The following is a 19,422-nucleotide window of genomic DNA, read 5'->3' as shown; positions in this document are numbered from 1 at the left end:
GATTATAGAGATGACTTGGATCGAGCCATTGAAGAATTTACTCTGTCTTGTGCTGGCTACTGTGTAGCTACTTACGTGCTGGGGATTGGTGACAGACACAGTGACAATATCATGGTCAGGAAAAATGGTCAGGTAAAAATCTCTTCTGTAAACAAAAAATAACTACAGTATTTCTGTTGTGCAAGAATTATCTTGAGAATTTTTAATTTCTTTAGTGTCTCAGTAAAATCAAATCCACTTATTGTTAGAACTGATGTCTTTGTTTACTGGGAATTGAAGAGAGCTTCAAAGAAAGAAATGTAAAACTAGTGGAAGGACTGACCAAAGCCTGTTTAGTAAGCAATTCTATATCAAGTGAGGCTGTTCTGTAGAACTTTTTCAGAACATCCAGAAGGCCTGTTAATGGTTCAGATCCATTGAATAAAAGTAGTCTTAGAGTATCTTGCAGAAGACCGTCCTTAAAAAGACATGAATTGCAGTTTTGAGCAGTGTAGTTTTCCTGAAGTTAGTCTCTACAGTCCACTCCACCTCTGCAGAAATTTTCAGTATTGAATTTGGTATCAGCATAATGCCATGACTATAAGTCTCAAAACCTAGAACCTAGGTAAACTCTTATAAATTTATTTTCCTGTTTAATAGTTACTTTCTACTGTAGCTTGTCTAATTTTATTTAAATTAGTCTGCCTATAAAACAAGTAAGGGTTATAAAAGTGGGAGTTCTATAAACATTTTGCAGTATTTTTTTAAGTTTTTACCTACTAGAAGAAAGCTGAAATACCCTTATCTTTGACTCTAAAATGGGAGAACCATCCCAGGTTCCTGAGAGGAACTTAACTTGTAGTGGCTTTGCTCCTGAGTTTATGAGGAAGCCCTTGGCTACGATGATGTTGAGCCTCATGGGGCTCATCATTGGGCTCATTTTTCTATCTGATACTACCAGCAAGATGTCTCTTGGCAGAGATCAGAAGCTTAAACTTGAGATAATCTTTTGCACACTGATTTGTAGCAGTGGTCGCTCATAAGAGTATGGGTTTTAGCACTGACTTTAAATAAATCTTGAAACATTAAAACTAAATAGGCCCAAAGGGTTGAAACCATGGACTGTGGAGAGCAGCATTATGAGTTAACTGTTCTTGATACCTGCATCCTGTAGAGATGTTAGAAAAGTGAAATATTTCAGTGGAGAAATTAATTTTTACTTCTGTTTTTTTAGCTCTTTCATATAGATTTTGGTCATATTCTTGGAAACTTCAAGTCCAAGTTTGGAATTAAAAGGGAGCGAGTACCTTTCATACTCACCTATGACTTCATTCATGTTATTCAACAAGGAAAAACAGGGAACACTGAAAAGTTTGGTCGGTGAGTTTTATTCTGTTCTCTTTCTTTTGTGACTGAGATGATCTCTGGTGATAATTTCCAGCACACCAGGAACCTCTCTGGGTTTAGTTTGCTCAATTGTAGTTGTGTGGAAGTGTGCTAACATGCATTTGCAATGTTACCTACTTTACCTGAGCTAGAATATATATACAAATTGCTTCCTACATCAGAAACAGCAGCTCTGCAGTGGAAAGATACGGTTCCTTTTTGTCTCCTCCAACAGGAGGTGGTAGATTCTTCTGAGCTCATCTTCTTTTACATTCAGCAGCACTGGGCACTAGGGAGGGATTCCACAGACTGTTGTTCCAGTGAGGTGAAGCACTAGACTTAAAAACAGGCTCCCTTCACCCTTCCTGTCTGCCAGTGCACCTTTGATGGGCACTTTGATCCTGACCCTCCTTAGATGCTTAGGCATGTAGAGCCGTGCGCTCGTAACCCCACGCTTTTGCATGCCCCTTCCCATCTTGGAACATGAAAGCACACGACAAGGGAAGGCTACACTCTGTGATCCTACCCGTTGAGGTAGATTTTTTGTTTTTTCTCTTTTATATCATTCTCACCAATTGACTGGAGAGGCATTTTGAATGTTTTGCTCTCACTTTGCTATTGGTTTTTACAGGAAGAATTCGTTGACAAAGATATGAAATTAAGTACTTAGGTATGGCTTGATATATCGTATGTATATGTCTGGTAGAAAAAGCTGTACATACATTTGTAATGGTGTGTCTAGGAAGAATGGAAAACAACTGTTGGTGACCCATGTTTCTCCGGGAGAGTGAGGAAATCAACCTGTAGCTCCAGTTTTAGAACCATAAAGTAAAGGCTATTAGGTGACTGCTGCTGCAAGAGCTGAGGAATATGGAGTACTTCAGATGGCAGCAGGATTCTGCTTCCACTTGAAAAATGCCTCAGAAGAGAATTTATTCTTTCAAGTACGACTTGTCATCTTAATCTGAAGGGTTCTTCCTATTTCCTCTGGAAATTTACAGATTAGACACTGGACAGTTGGCACATATGGGGACACTGAGCAAGCTTTCAAGTCTCTGCATGATGGGTCTTTATACCAGATCTGGCAGTTGGTTCAATTTTGACCATGTTTGTGGAAAGGAATTACCTTACTGAGGCAGGCTGGATTGGTAGGGAATGCTACAGAGCTTTTGTTTTCCCACTGGAGGTCCACTATATAGGATCATCAGGGTGTTTCACCCAACAAATTCTCCAGGAGGTGGGACGCTGGCATTACCTTTGACATTTTTTTGCTCTTTCTGAAGGACAGTGGTTTCCTTAAAGCTTTTGGTATTTTGTGCCAGTGTTTTAAGGGCTTGTTGGAGAGCCATGGGATGTTTTTGTGGGAACGCATTGGAAGTTCTGTAGACACCTCTGTTCTTTCTGTTACTGTATTCCTACAATATTATATGTGCTAGAGCAGGTAACCGTTTTTGGAAAACATTACATGTGTTTGTCAACAGTCTAAGTTCTCACAAGTTCTCTTCACTGCATGTGTTTTGTGGTTGAACGTGCAGGTTCCGCCAGTATTGTGAAGAAGCATACTTGATTCTGCGAAAACATGGAAACTTATTTATTACACTCTTTGCACTGATGTTAACTGCAGGGCTTCCAGAGCTAACCTCTGTCAAGGACATCCAGTATCTCAAGGTAAAGTAAGATTTGCAGCTCCGCAGGATGTAGCATTTTTTCAGTATGTGAATTTTGATTCTGAGGTGAACACATTGTGTTTTCCACTTCTCTCAAGATTTCTGCATAGTTCTCAAAGCTTGCTTTTTCAGCTCTGTAGAACAAGGTGTGTAGTCAGTCCTAGTGGTCAAAGGAAGTTATGAATACTCTCATCCATTCTATAATGAGTTTGGCATCCCTGCATCTTAAATGTAGTCATTTCAGAGGTGTTTTACATCCTGGCTCATGCACAAGCATAGACCTGTAAAGGTGAAAATTACTTGCTTAATTCTTTAGTTTTCTCCTTAAACCCAGAAAATACCACTGATGTATTGCTCAATGAATAAGAGGTAAAAAAAGTGTCAAAACAGAAAAAAAACAGAATGTGGTTTGTTTTGAAAGGTGAATGAAGCCTTAGCTGTGGATTTTAAAATTCCTAACAGTATTTGTTTTCCTATCATCTTAGGACTCTCTTGCCTTAGGGAAGAGTGAGGAAGAAGCACTAAAACAGTTTAAGCAAAAGTTTGATGAAGCACTCCGGGAAAGTTGGACTACTAAAGTGAACTGGATGGCTCACACTGTTCGGAAAGATTACAGATCCTAGAAGATTTTTGCATTTGCACTAAGCTGAATGTTACCTTGAGAAGTGTTTCTAAAGGGGATCTGTAGTATGGACCAACAAAACTTATTTTAAATAAGAAAGAAAATAAAACAACAAATGAAGTGGGCCGAAGTAATTCCTGAGTCTTTTGCACTCTGCTTCTGAATGCTTGATTCCAAGACTGTCTCTACAAATAGTTGAACATCCTGGATAATCAGTTCCTGCTGACTTTGCACGCTGAGAGCTACTAGGCATTTTTAAAAATTCTTTGGTACTTTATGGAGGTGTAAATATTTGTTTTTATACATTAGGGTAATGTACTCTAACATACTCAAGAGGTTTGAAGACCTCTGACAGAACTGTTCTTTGTTTAAAGTCAGGACTTGAAGAGTGAGATTTTTTTTTTTTTTATATCCTAATCTGGCTAAAAATGAGCATATTGTGTATATTTTTCATACGAACTCTGCCCTACTGGCACAGATGCATTAATTCTACTGTAAATAGCAACCACAGTATCATTGTACTACAGGGAGCTGCTTAATGTCTTATAGTGCAGCCAAAAGAAGAGCAGATTGGGGGGGGGGGGGCAGGGAGAGACTTTTGAAAATGATGCAGCATCCAGATGTTCAGGGTTGCACAATCTTGTTGCTCTGACATGATACACAGAAGAAGCTCTTTGGTAAAAGGAAAGTTAGGCAAATTCCAGACATATCTGAGAACCCTTCGTTGGTTATGGTCTCCCACTCGCCCTCTGGGGATTTGTTTTTGACTCCTCAAGAGACACATTTATTTCAAGTTCAGCAGGGAGCTCCTTGCAGCCTTACATTGAAGTTCATATCTCAGATTAGTTGTGCCATGCAAATGTACTGAACTATGTATGGAAAATTTTCCATAAATATCCTACGCATAATGATTTTTAGAGCATACATACCAAAAACCCCAAATGTTTGGAAAAGCGAGTGTTTATGGGAAAAGATCATTCCATAAAACACCAATGAGAAGTCATTAATCTTTTCTTTCTGTATTTATTAAAAGCTTGCAGTAATGTTGCTTTACCAAGGTATATATGTTGAAGATGGTTGCTGAAGAAACTGGATTTGTTTTAATTTATTTAGTGAGGTACCAGGCTTTTAGGTGCTTAAATGGAGAGCAAATTTGTTACGTGCAATAGGGAACTGCTGGTTAAAAGGTGTAATATACTGTTTCTGAACATCAGCAAGGTAGACTTTAACTACTGCTTGTTCTCCAAGGAACACTGGTAGCTCTCAATTCTTGTTGACATTTGAAAGAGAATTAAACATATATATTTACTTTTTGACTAAACAGGTTTTTTGCATAGAAATATTGTTTTATGTAGGAATTTAATTAAAGGTGGTTTTACTTTGTTGAGAGTGATCTATTATTTTTTCTTGTTGTTTGGGGGGTTTTTTGCTTCTTCTAAAGGTCAAGAACCTGTCTGGAGCCAGGATAGCATTTTATGTGGTGGTTTGAGTCTCTTGTCCTCACCCTTTAGGCTAATCTGTCTGAAAGACCTCTGCTTCTAGAATATTGTAAAAGTAACAAGTGGTTTGTGGTGGTTTGTATTTTTGTTTTGATTTGTTTTTTTTGTTTTTGTTATACTATTGTGCTGGGTTTGAGTGGTGGGTTTCTGGTGGCAGCGGAGGGGGCTACAGTGTTGGCCCCTGTGAGAAGCTTCTCAAAGCTCCCCCAGCTCCAAGTCAGACCCACCTCTGGCCAAGGCCAAGCCAATTAGAGATGGTGGCTGCCCCTCTGCGATATCGTACTTAAGAAGGGGAACCTGGGAGGGCATTGGGACCCGTGAGGAGGAGTTCTGAGAAGGACATCTCTGCAAACACAGAGATCAGTGGAAGGCAGGGGGGTTGTGCACAGAGCAGAGAGCCCCCCTGTATCCCATGGTGAGACAGCAGGGCTGGCCCCTGCCACCCATGGGGGGCACCGGAGGAGCAGAGATTTTCCTGCGGCTTGTGAAGGACCCCCAGGACTGTGGGGAGCAGCAGCCCCCGCTGTTGTAGTTCGGCACTGGGAGGGCTGCAACACGTGGAGGTGACCCACGCTGGAGCATCTCGAGAAGAACGCATCCCACGGGGAGCAGTCACAGCAGAGAAAGTTCATGGAGGCCTGTCTCCCGTGAGAGGAGAGCCCCGTGGAGCCGGGGGAAGAGTGCAGAGGGGTGCTTCCCCCTTGGAGAAAGAGGCTGCAAACTGACCGCACCCCCCACCCCCTGCCCCTGTGCTGCTGGGCAGGAGGCAGATACCTGAACAAAGCTGAGCCTGGGCAGAAGGGAGGGGTGGGAGGAAGTGTTTTAAGATGTGGTAATGCTTCTTACTGTCCCATTCTGTTCAGTGTTGGTGTTTTGAATTAAAGCCTTTTTTTTCTTCCCCTAACAAATCTGTCTTTTTACCTGTGACCTTTAATGGGTGAGTGACCTCTCCCTGTCCTTACCCCCATTTCTGAGTCTTTTGATTCATTTTTTTCCTTCCCAGTGCTGGGGGGGGAAGTGGTGAGTGAACAGCTCTGTGGTGCTCAGTTGGCCTGTGGACTCAAACCACCATAAATATATAATAATTTAAAGTGTGCCATGTCCCCCTTTTAATTTTTTAAAATTATTTTTAAAGCAGATGGGAGGAAGGCTAAAAAGAAACTACATTGCAGATGACAGCTGTCTGAAAAAAAAAGTCGTTTCATCCTCAGCTAATTCACAGCACATAAATTTGCATAAGTAACCATTTCTAGACATGTTATATTGTCCTGTGAGACAGAGAATGCAAACATCTCTGGTGTTTTTAAGGGAGACACAAGTTTTCCCAGAACTCGAGGTAAAGTTGACAAGTGCACCTTGGTTGCTTGGGGCTGGTGTGCAAGGTGTGTGGTAGGAGGGAGCATGATGGCATCTTCATAGCCGTAGCTAAACAAGCAAGTCTGTTCTGCCTTCCACCCCAGGCTTCTTGTGAGACTTTGAACAAACGGCTCAGGTCTGTGCCATGGAGTCCCATCTGCAAAAATGGAGGAGGTAGCACTAACCTCCAGGTGCAGAAACCTCAATTCCTCCCTTCCATTACCACTGGGATATTGCACAGAGCAAAGGTGGTTTGTGTGGTGAGAACTTTTTGGATGTGACTTTAATGCAGGTTATAAAAGTGCTCATGATAGGCAATGTGATTTCCTCACCATCTTCTCTGAAACAGTATTTAGAGGTGATGAGACAATACTACCTCTGCGCAGTATTTGTATTTGTTAATAGCCCTTGAATGGGATACGTTGTAGTTGGTTGTCTTTACCTTCGCTACATTTACCCATGGCAATGTATTAGCACGAACTGAGAAAGTTAGAGGCTTGTTAAATGGTGTATTTTCATGTTAGGCAGCAAAAGAAAATGACACGTTTTCCTCGTGTAAATCGAAGTTACTTGATCTTCAGATAGCTGAGAGGGTAGCACGTCTCAAGTGCTTTTCGAGGGTGGCCTCTCAGGGACAAACCTCCCATGAAGCAGTGTTTGTGCGGTCACCAACGTTAATTCTGTGGTACTGCCATGTGAAGTTCTCAGTGGAGTACTGGTTTGCTGAGTTGTACTAGTATATAGATCACCATTTTCCCTGGGTTTCCATAATCCGTGATAACAGTTTATGGCATACAGGTTGTCACTCAGAAAATAAATAAATAAATGAACTGCTTTGTGAAAAGTAGGAGAGATCGTCTGTCCTCCACATTTTGTCATCCAAGAAGAGAACACTTCTGGAATTTTAGAATTTTCTGGAACTCTTCTGAAATTCTGGAATTTTGCTACATCTGTCCATTAATTATTTCTGTAATTACCTGCCAATATCCAGCTATAGTGTTAAAATGGTAGGTTAATTTGGGCTGAGTGGGATCATATGTATTTTCTTCTGAGCCATTCTTTTAGACCGTTTGCAGAATTCAGAAGGCATCAAATGGTCAGGTTCTAATACGAGAGTTTGAGTGTTTTTTTCGTAACAGTGAGTAGAATCATAACCTTTTTAATGTGGAAGCTTTGGAAAGGATGTAGCTTTATGCAGCCTTAGAAAAGAAACATAAGCTATCACCTTGGTATAAAACACCTTCAGTTCAGATGGTCTTATGTTGATTACTTTTCTCTGAGTCTACTTCTAATCTGGTCTGCGCATTTCCCTTGGAAAAAATGACTTTTCTTAAACTAACTCTGCTTCTCAAGGCCTTCATTGTGTCTGACAGGGGAAAGATACCTAGACTGCTTTAAAAACAACTGCAATGGGGCATATGTGGTGTGCATATTGTATGAATTTGTTCTGGTTTTATTCTGACTGCATGATTACTTGACAGGTTTGCTTTCTTTACTTTGTATCATTTGATTTGTGACAATTGGTGACAACTGCTGCTTTTACCCTCCTGCTTGTCCTGTATTTGATTTCCAAGTCAGAAAAGACTCCTATGGATTTGCCTCTCACCAGTGGACTTGCTCCCTTTTTTTTAATGCTGGTATCAGTTTCATTGGCAGTGGTGTGTTGATTGCTGGAACATTTGTGTTCCAGTGAATGCCTTTGACAGAGACTATTAATATATTTAATATAATAGAATCCAATATTCCTAATTTCCTAGAGCTACTGAAATCAGATAATTAAATAGCACAAGCTTTTAGTAATTAATATGTCAGGCTACAATCATAACTTTATTCTTTAGGAATGATTTCAAGGCTAACTCTTTTTAAGTATGTAATCAGTATTTCTATTATTCTTTCAAAATATATTGTATGAATATGTGTCTGAGCTGGCTTTAAAATCTGAAACTGCAATCATGTGCTCACATAATGCATTCCAGTTTTTGGCAAGTGTTTTTACAACAATTTTAAAAATAACTTGTCTGGCATCATACTGCTGAGACATGAGGGAATAGAGCTGTCTTGATGGAAAGCAACCTTTAGTAGGTGCTGCTGTACAAGATGGCAGTGCTGCGTTGCTGTTGGACTGCACAGTTTACATATGGCTGTGGGGTTTTTTATAGACCCATTTGCCTTGTTCTGGCTTGGTTTACGAGATAATTCAGGCTAAGCTCAAGGTAGGTGTTCTATTGCCGACCACAATACCACACTGACTATTATTCCCAATGCAGAACTGTTTTGTTTGAGGCACGTTTGTCTGCCATTGACTGTTGATGGATATAGTTTGGGCAAAAGGGAGTAGTGAAATTATTTCTGTAACTGGAATCTTTGAAAATCAGTCACAGTAAGATCATGATTATAAAATCTCAAGTGATTAAATGGATGCAGGAACTGCTGATCTTTCATATTTTGGCATGTCAGTTCAGAAAACTAACTTTGCCTTTCCTTGGCAAATTAGTTTAGATGGTGTGGATGTGAAGGCTTCCTCTGACATCTGTGGGAACAGCATGCATAACCCCCTGCCCACATGGGTCACTTCCTTAGGGAGCACAGCTAAAGGCTGGGGAGGCAGCAGAGCTGGACTTGCTAATGTTTCCATGGGGACACTGGGAACTCTTTCACAGAAACCTGAGTGCATGGATGGAGTAAACGTGGTCTCAGGAACGCGCAGTACCAAGCAGATCACTGTAGCAGGTTTCAGTAGCCAATCCAGGAAAGGTGCAATAATTTTAATGCTAATGCTACTGAGAAAACTTGAGTACTGTGCTGCTCGTGCTGCCCCAATGGATAATAAAAATTATTGTTTCCAGGCATGACTTCATGACTGATCAGTACAGGGTATGTGCTTCCACCAACGCTGACCAGGGAATTTATTTACCATGCTCATATTACTAGCTGTTCTTCAAACAGTGTAGTGAAATAGCATGAACTTTTGGTGAAGTGAGAAGAGAATGCTTTTTCCTTTAATAAGCTGGGTTTGCATACTGCTATTACTTGGGTGCCTTTCCAACCTAATAGCTCACATGAGGAACACTCTGTCTGTCCTCTAGCAAACCACAAGGGAAAATTCCACCAGTCAGATGCTGATAGAACTTGTCATGTCACCTCTACAACACTTGGCTAAAAGCCATCTCAACTGTGTAACCTTTTTTAACAGGTTTTACTGTATTGGACTGTCAGATTTAAAATAATGTTGCTGTGATGAGCTAGTCCTTCATCTTCTCACTCTGTCACCTTGCTTTTCCTCAGATGGTTATCTGGAGAAGTTTCCTCTGGGATTGTTTGATGAAGAGGGATGGGGATGAATATATATTCTTAAGTAATGGCATGGCTTATTCTTGGGAAACCTGTGAAGGATCACAGTTTAGGAATAGCAGTCATAGCAGAATGTGTAGCAGGTTAATTCTGATTTGCCTGACATTGTTTGGCTTTTATGAAGCAAATGAGCAGAAGCAACAATCAAGCACCATGGAAACATGGTTTCTGAGGGATTACAGCCCTTCTAGTGCAAGGATGTTTGTAAGATCTAATTTTTGATTTTAGAAGTCTATGTTTGGGCAGGGAGTCTAGGCACTTGCTGGGAGTGCCCAGAACCACTAAAATCTGGGCAGAAGTGAGGAACCTGATAGTGGTTCATTCCTATTTGTGAATCCCGCCAAAGGTTTTCTCCTACATATCTAATGGGCTATGCTCTGTGAGCATTCTCTGGATATGCTTTTGTGATCTGACCACCCGTATGATACAGCCAAAGCAGCCCATTCTAAGTTTCTTAATTTGTTTCTTCATCTCATTTGCATAAGAAGTGTTGAGTGTTCATTTGACATATCACGAAGGGTGCTGAGCAGTATTGCTCAGCATACTCTGCAGTGTGGGAATGTTGTATACATGACTTTGAATTACTCCTGTTGAAACTGTTTTCCGTAGGGGGGAAGAAAAACCCCAAAACAACAGAAGAATGAATGACATAGCTCAGTTAAAGTACTCCCTAGGGAGAGGGGGAAAAAAAAAAAAAATCTAGATTGCAGTCCCCTCACTAAACCATCACTGGAACAAAAATGGACTGGCTCCAAAAGAGGAGCGGGAAGGAGAGAGAGAGTCTTTTTGCCCTATGGACAGTGGCTTAGGAACTTAGGAAGAAAAGTGATGAAACAGACGTCCCAAAATTTCCAGCTTGCGTTCTGTCTGCTTGGCTAAATAACAGAACCCTTAGTATTAATGGTGATGTGAGACAAAAGTCTGTTTAGCCCATTCCCTACCAAACAGCGAGGCATTCCCCTCCATATAGAGTTGTGCCAGTGGGCAGGGGAGGAAAAGATGCTGATCGTCACGGGGCAAGTCCTCCCGTGCGCTGTGGAGGGAATGGAGACAGACATCTCAAGGTGTGGGTTCCACTGGTATGCTGAAACTTTGAATACTGTTTTCTTTGGTGCTGTGCTACACAGATCTTAAACGCAAGGGAGGCTTATGTACTTTGTGAGTTGTGATCGTTACTGCTGCTTTTAAGGTGAGGTGCTGGATCATGAGTTAAGAGTTGAAAGTCTGTAAAAGCTGAGACATTCTAGAAGGGAATTTGAATGAAATCTGAAATTTTTGTAGCCTTTAGAAGCCCGCTTCCCCCATCAAAATGCATACTCATGCTAGTTAATTTAAAAATAAATAAAAAGTTTAATATTCCAGACCACAAACAACACTGAAACATACCTAGGCATTACAAATAAATGTAATGCACCCAGTGGTGCTTCATTTAATATTCGCTTTTGCAGCTCAAGAGAATAATTTTGTTTCCTTGAAAGAAAAACTCCTTGAAAATTTTTCTGAAATTATTCCCTGTTCTTGATAGCTGAGAAACTTTTACCTCCTGCTTACAAATCTTTGTTTGCAGTGTTTATGCTAGTTAAATTAGTGAATGTGCATCTGCTACATATAGTAAGTATGAACTACAGTATGGTTGTGATTGCTAATGCTGCATACAGAGCGCGCAGAGCGAAGATCCAGTCAGCCCGAATGGATCCAAGCTTTAGCATTTTGGATGTAGTCAGGAACCGACAAGGCACCCACACCGAATCTTTAATCTCCTCTACATACTTGATTTTCTGCAATCAACGTACTGGAGCTGGCGTCTCCTCCTCTGTCATAGTGGTCAAGCAGGCTGTGGGCAATGAAGCTGCTTTCTGAATGCAGTGTCTCACATTTTCGGCAGACGAGGATTTCACATTTTGGACACATTTTCCCAGAGTGTGGCTGCCTTAAAGAACATATTTCCTGCTGAGCTGGCTTCAGTTTTTTGGAACCTTTCCTGTGTAAACATCTCCTTTTGTCATCAAAAAGTTGACTTCTTCCCTGAGGGCTAGAACAGTCAGAAAGAAAGGTGACAAGTTTAACCTATAGACTTCCTAGATGAATGAGATCAGCAGAAGCAATTAGTGTGTGATTTATGAACCCTTCCTGAGGCTGTATCTGTGACATGCTAGGAGCAACGTGTGGTCACCTGCAGAAAACAGGAGTGGACAGAAGAGGAGGAGTCTGGCTCTGGTGCTGTGATGGCAGTGACAAGCTGTTACTTTTAGAACACAATTATTAAAAGAATTGTCACCAATAAAAATGTTAAAAAATCCTGTCATAGCTAAGTAGGAGCTTTCTACTCAGTTCTTTAATATGCAGCTTTTCTGTGGGTGATTATGCCATGAGTCTCATGTTTGCATGAAGACAAATTTCATACAGCTCTGGGTACCTAAATTGCAGGCTTACCTACGCTGGCTAGTAGATAAGCCCTATATTGCACTATCCTTGAATAGAGATGGAACGGCTGAAAGAAAAGTGCTCTTGATCAAATAATATAGCATTATGTTTTACAAAAAATAGTACTTCAGAATCAAGATGCTAACCTACACAATCCCTTACAAGAGCTCGTACATCAGTGCTGAACTGTAGAGATAATCTGATTTGGCTACACCACAGTGAGAGTTCTGTGGGCCCTGATGACTTGAATGTTTCTAAAAATGACTGCCATGAAATGTATCTACAGAAATATACCCAGTAAAGTCTGAATACTGACTCTTTCCATTAATGTGACAATACCATGGGAGGAGGATGCTACGTTACTGTGGCGGGAGGTTTTTTACGTCAAACTGGGGAAAATCTGTATTCATCACGTACAAATAAGGATCAAGGCCCAGAAAGAATTATTTTACTGCTTCAATTGCACTTGTTCACCCCCCAAATGCATGCTTCAGTTCAGGGACAACAGAGAGAATTCACAGCTGTAATTCACTAAGTCCTTGGACGTTTGACTATATTTCCAGCCCAGTTTCTCGGCAGGGCAGATAAATCCCAAAGCAAAGCCCTTGGGTTTAGTTGTTCTGCAATAGGATCAGACTGAGAGAAGAATCTGGCTCTCAGGATCATTTCTGGCTAGTGTATTTTAATCTTATGTTGAGCTTGTAACCAGCTACTGTGGCTATCAAGCTTAATGTAGTTAGCTGAGTAATTGCTGAGACTTGCATCCACTTCCTGCTAAGATGGTAATTTCATGATAATTATCAAAGACAGACTCTTTTTAGGGGATCTGTATAGAAAACAGCTCCTGTAATGGATGAGAAAAGACACTTTTTGTAAGCTACTCCTGATCTTAGCATGATGCATAACCAAGTTTACCTCATGTTAAGGAAGAATAATATCAAGTACAAACACCCAGGAAGAGAATTCCAAATCCCATAAGAATGATGGCGATAACTCAAAGCAGCACATGCAGAAAGCAGTGAGCTTAAACTCATTTTTGCCTCTTTGTTTACTTTGGTAAAATAAAGAAATAGTTTTGCATTGCTTGTCCTTTTGTCTGTCTTTTATTCCCTTTTTTAATTCTATCTGAAAAGTAGTCAGCATAAAGGCACTATTCTAGGAACATAAGCAATAATTATGCTCTGATTCAAGAAACTTAATAGCACTAACTTTGTTGAGCAGTGGTTTTGGCTGCTGCCCATGTGTTGCCATGTGTGTCTGTTACACCCTGGAGCCAGGGATATTGGTGCAACAAAAACGGCAGCAATGTTATTCCTAGAAACAATGTCCTGGTTTGTGACAACTGGCAGCGCTTGTGTGTATGCAGAGGGACGGAGATGATGTCCCTATAAATCTCTCTTGCTGGTTGAGAGGAAGTGTAGAGAAATGGTTATAAGATAAACATGCATACACGCAAGGTTTGGAGACTTTAATCTCATACCTACTTCTGCTGGTGACTTCTTAGTTTTTAGGTCAATTTGCTCAATTGACCCATAACTGTTTCCTTGTTTGTGAAACAGTTAACACAGCAGAAGTAACAAAGGTGTCTGTGGCTCTTTAAAAGGTGCTCTGGAAATACTTTCAAAATTTCTCGGTTAAAAATATGAACAAAATATAATCTGGGATGTACTTACAGTTTATTCTTAGGAGAGCCAGAGAAGAGGCTCAGTCCAGAAAATCTCTTCTTAAATAGTCGCTCTCGTTTTTTCCGGCTGTGCTTCCCATCTCCTATGCTTTCTTCTGTGAGTTCCTTCTTTCCTTTGTGCCAGCTCATTTTATCTGTCATAACAACAGCACCTGCCTAGATGAAAGGAGAAGTCTGAGTAGCTGTTCGAAAGTCGCTCCCGTAGTGCATGGCACCTGATGGAGTCTGGATCTGTTACTCTACAAACCTGTAAATGTCCTGGTTCTGCAGAAGATTTAGTCGAGATCAGTGCGCAGCCACTTTCCATCACATGGAGCAAATACCTGCTTTGAAAAATCCTGCAGAGACAAGGCGACTCTGGATATTCTTACTCAACCACTATTCCATGTAATTATGGAAAGTAGGCTTGGACATTAAATATAATAAGCATTTCCCTCTATGTGCTCAATTTCATGATTAAGCTACTTGCTGAAAACCAAGAGAGGAGGCGGCTCGTTTGATAAAAGCGAAGAACCAGAAGCCAATGAAACAGTTTTGTGCAGAGAACAGGAGCAGTGAAACAAATGTGAGATGGAACAAACACTGCAAAGCAAAAACCAGAACCCTGAAAAGATGAAAAACCAACTGGGGATTTTAGTTAAGGCTTGGAAATTGTTTCCTTTTTCTTTTGATAAAGCAGTTGATTAGTCTGCATTTCCGTGTTGCATTGCTTTGTCTCCAAGAATTATCCCTTTGGCCTCTCTGATCGAATTAGTCTCTCTGCTGTACATTTGATACTTAGTAATCGCATTAACTTTTGGTTGCTTGACTTGGAGGGTTGTGTTCACTCCCTCCTAATGACTGGAAGCTTGTCTGTTCCTACCTGCTCGGAATATTTTCCACAAATCATCTAAAACAAGTCAAACAAAGTTTGTATGTTTAAAAACAAAATTGACAACTATTTTGAACTATGGATTTTTCTGATTTTACTCTTCATTTTTTCCTCCCCTGTGTGCTGCCCAGGCAGATATGCACAGGCACTAGGGACTCGCTGTGCAAATGCTTTGCAGGATCACACCCCAGAACAGTTTTTCATTGTATTATAATTATTTACCAAAATTATACGTTGACACACGTTAACAAGAAACTATACATACCTCCAAGGAACAAACAATGACACACCTTGCTACTCATGCCTGGTAATGAGACACCCAGCTTTTTAACAGAACCTGGCTAAGCTGGACCTGTTTCTCCCACAGAAATGGCAGAAAAGATTTTTCTTACAAATGGTTTGTTGACCTGTAAAAGGAAACTGTCACTAAGAATTTCTATGCTATTGAGAAATGAATACAAGTTGTGAATGAAAGAAAATTACACACCTCATAATTAATCTTCCCTTCAGTTTTTAATTTGTGACAAAAGAACCTGCAAATTCAAGACTTATTCTAGGCATACAGTGGTGCAGAGGTGAAGCTTTGCAGAACAGACCAATCTGTGGTTAATAAAATCAGGAACTGGGGAGGCAGGAATCTACCTTACCTCTGAGAATTCCTTCAAAGGCTTCTCACTGCACAATCTTTCAATACAAATTCTAGTTGTCTAAAAGATCAAGAGGAAATGTAACATTGAAAGTACAGATGTAAGGATGTGGAAATTGGTGACAAAGAATTGAAGATACACAGAAGGGGTCTGTCCTAAAGCCTCTTAGTCAATAATTTTTAAAAAACTGTACTTGGGACATGTATAGCATTTAGTTTCTTCTAAAGATGAAATTGTCTGGCTGTGTTGAGTTTTCAGTGTAATTAATTCTAGTGATGTAGGGGGAATTCCTCTTATACTTTATGTTTAAATGTGTTGTCAGATCAGCTTTGAATACCCAGTATTTGAATAATTGATTTATTTACCTTGCTTTCCTTGTCTGCTTAAATCTTGCAAAACTTGACTACCATTGCTTTCAATATACCGATTAATTGCCCTCACCTTTCTTACTTAGCAATAGCAATAGTGATTTTTGGTTTTTGAGCCAAAGAAACCAATAATAGTGTTACTGTGGCTAGCCCTGAGATTTACTTTATTATGTGGTCAGTCCAGAAATCTATAAATTACATAATGACTCTTTGAAACATAAATTCTACTTGTAGATCTGGGAGAAAATACATTTCCTTCAGATGAAGATCACGTAACAGCAGTGAAGAATGGTTTGGGGAACCTTGGTGTTCTATCTGTAGGTTGTCTCTAGTTAATTATAAGCAAGGTCTAGTACCTGCAGGACTTCAGATGTCAAAACTGATTTGCACTGATTCTTGCTGTTGACTGCTTTCATTCCTGGACTACCTGAGCAGTATATTGGTGCCTCTGTAACTGCCTTCATATTTATAAATATGATTTCAGGAGAAAGTATAAATTATCGATAGGGTAAAAAATACCAAACCCAGCAATTTACAAATGAGACTAGCTTTCCCTACCCAAGTCTAGAAGGCTAGCAAAGATGCAGGAAGCTATTTCCAGAAACAGAGCATTTCCACAGCCATCCCTCCAATTGCAGCAGCACACAGCAGCCCTGACCCAGCTGATATCCCCTGGGGTAAAAGAACCGAACAGAACAAGAGGTAAAATCTTTGTGGCAGATGATGTTGTACAAACACACAGGGCAAAAGATGCCAGAGAGGAAAGGAGGTCTGGAGAGAGGAAATGACATGACTAGCAATTTGGTAAAGATTTCTCTGTGTGCCCAGGATGCAGCTTTTCTGATCCAGCTCTGTGTCTTAATTAAATAAAATTTAAGCTGTTTGAACTAATTCTGATCATATTATTTTTGCCACCACAGGGTGTCTCTGCATCTCTTTAAAGGCTTTGGTAGCCTTTAATGGCAAGCTACAATCTCAAGGGAATGTAGGGCTAAACGAAAATGTCCCCCAGCCTGGCTGTGGATTTTCTTCAGGATCGTGAGCCTGCTTGGATTGGAACGGTGACGCCTTCGTTAACTGGTAGGAAATTCTTCTTAGTAAGGCCATAGTCCAACAATGTTACTTAATTTGGTTTTGAGAGCTCTCCTGTATCAGCTCAAGGAAAGCTGTGGCCATATAATGTGGTGCACCAACCTAGTTTAAGCTCATTCTGCACTTACATTCTGCATTCACAGTGTTTGAAGCATTATCCTTGTACAGGCACACTTCTGCTGAAGCAGGCCAAGTCTGTCTGCCATTTTACCTTTATGTTTATGTGGGTATTTTCTGTTCTCCTTCAGTCAGGACAAAGCTGGCATGAAGTCAGCATAAACACTGTATCCTCTGCTTTAGATAGTTTGTTTACTAAAACTGATTCCCATCCCATTGGGTTTGGGGTTTTCTAGGATATTTTTTGAGTCTTATAAACTTTGGTCTAGCATCAATAGTTACTTGTTCCACCCTGCATGAAGTGACCAGAGAAAGGGCAGGAAGGTCTAGATAGCAGGTCCTTCTGTCCCAGGATCTCTCGCCACGCTAGCCATGCATGACTTCCCACTTCCTCAGTATTCAAATGTGGTTTGGGTTTGACAATTAAGAATATAACGTACCTGGTAGCAGGTGGCCCAAATATTGGGTGGTGTGGGTGTCTGTATGCTATAGGGGTATCATATAAACATATCTTTGTCTAGGATATCTGACAAGTAAACTGTCCCTAGGAGGAAAGATTTATGGAGGAATTCTAGGTAAGTGCTGAGCTAAGTGGTCCGTGGATGGATAAAGCTAGTCAGGAATCGTCTGATTGTCATCAGGCCATGTCAGTTGGTTAAGACTCCAGCTTTTTGTGGGGAAAATCCAGTCTGAATTGTTACTTTCACCAGGAAAAGTTTCCTAGGGCCAGGTTGTTATGAATGAGTATGTGATCAAGTCCCTAGTGATGTGGTCAAATGTATAGAAAACTAAGGCTCTAAGTGCTGCTCTAAGTGATGTTTATTTATTCATGCAAGTAATTAGCTTCAGTAGAAGAGACAGGATCACCCTCCAGTGGCAGCAGGTGTGATGAGTCTTTAACACAGTGAGCGAGCTCTCAGGCAGCGCAGGGAGAAGGTTCCTGTGACTAAGCTGCTCTGAGGTGTCCCACCGTTCCCAAGGGGCTGGTTCCCCCAGAGCTGATAGCCTGGGCTTGCATCGGAACCAGGCTGTGATAGCATCTGAGCCTGGATTTAGGCAATAACTGAGTGTCATAATGTCTTGGCTGTGTACTGCTGCCGTGGGTGTTGCCACATGCCCTGGGTACTTTATTTCTCCATGAGAATATTCAACTGGTTCATATCAAGTTTAGAAACTGGGACTGATGCGTTGCTCACCCCTAGTACCTGTACCTTTGCCTGTTGCTTTGAGGAACAACTCATCTTTTATTTGGCTTCCACATGCAGGAAATGAATTTGATCTGATGACACCGATGTACTTTATCCCAACAGTCACCCCAAGATCTGAGGTCTGGGTACTTCTAAAAGCTCCTCTGTGTCCTGGGTAAGCCCTTGCCTTGGGTAGATACCTGGTTTTGGAAGGCTTGTGCTAGCTGTCACAAACTGATGGGAAGTTAGTGAAGGCGGTGACTCGTGGAGTGTTAATTTACAAGTAAAATGGAACAGGGTATCACTGGGGAAGGCAATGTTAAGTTCCTATTTATTGAAAAACTGTGTAGACGTTCTTCTTCCTTGGCCTCTATTTAGAGTATGTGATGGCCTTGGTTGAAGTGCAAAGGAGCGTGTTCTGCTTCGGAAGTGCTGTGCTGTGCAGGGGCAGGTGTGTGCAAGAGCAGTGCTGATGTTAATGAAGGGGATTCCTGGGGAGATCGGGTGTCTGGGCCGAGGTTGAGTGCTAGGTGAAGACTGCAACAAGTCAAAACCAGGAGCGTGAGACTTGGCGATGGACGTGTTTCATCTGAGACACACAATGATTTAAGAAGCAATGGTTGCTCTGAGCGGCTGATCTGCCTCTGGCTTTGCTCTGCGTTAGGTGGGAATTACAGTCCGGAGAATTTGCTCTTTTTCATTTGCAAATGCTCACCCATGACAGCACAGATTGACCTGTAATACCTCTCGCGATTTTATATTTTTTCGATTTTTCCTGTCCTCATTCTAGAGGAGAGGGAGAAGGAAGGTGGTTACAGCGGCACACAAAGGTTTCCATCTAAATGCCCGCCCAGGGCTCCCGGCTGGCCGGAGCCCGGCTCCGGTCCCGCACCCCAGCGAGCCCCTTCCCGCGGCGCCGGGGGGGCGGCGGGGGGCGGCGGCGGCTCCCGTGCCTTTGCGGCTCCGGAGCTTTCTCCTGCCCGGCGGGAGGGTGGGGAGGGGGCACCTCTGGGCCTCGCCTCTGCTGCCTACTCCGTGATGTGAGGCGCAGGCATGCTCAGTAGCCGGAGCCTACCCCTCCTATCGCAGCACCAGTGCCTGCACCACCGGGCGCGGAGCCGCAAAGCCATCTTTGCCGGAGAGAGAGGGAGGGAGGGAGGGACGGAGGGAGG

General features: G+C 41.6%; 1 protein-coding gene across 5 annotated transcripts in view; it reads left to right on the top strand.

The window, feature by feature from the left end:
- PIK3CB (phosphatidylinositol-4,5-bisphosphate 3-kinase catalytic subunit beta) overlaps positions 1-5,036 on the top strand; it is a 102,354-nt gene extending 97,318 nt beyond the window's left edge. For all 5 annotated transcript variants that reach the window (XM_074912273.1, XM_074912272.1, XM_074912276.1 and 2 more), the window contains 4 exons: positions 9-132; positions 1,214-1,359; positions 2,901-3,033; positions 3,518-5,036. In XM_074912273.1, the coding sequence (XP_074768374.1) occupies positions 9-132; positions 1,214-1,359; positions 2,901-3,033; positions 3,518-3,655 (541 nt within the window). In that variant the 3' untranslated portion in view covers positions 3,656-5,036. The remainder of the gene's footprint in view (positions 1-8; positions 133-1,213; positions 1,360-2,900; positions 3,034-3,517) is intronic.
- The last annotated feature ends 14,386 nt before the right edge of the window (positions 5,037-19,422 follow it).

This window comes from Athene noctua, chromosome 8, assembly GCF_965140245.1.
Source record: "Athene noctua chromosome 8, bAthNoc1.hap1.1, whole genome shotgun sequence".
Classification (NCBI taxonomy): domain Eukaryota; kingdom Metazoa; phylum Chordata; class Aves; order Strigiformes; family Strigidae; genus Athene; species Athene noctua.
This window is presented reverse-complemented; position numbering and strand designations above follow the sequence as displayed.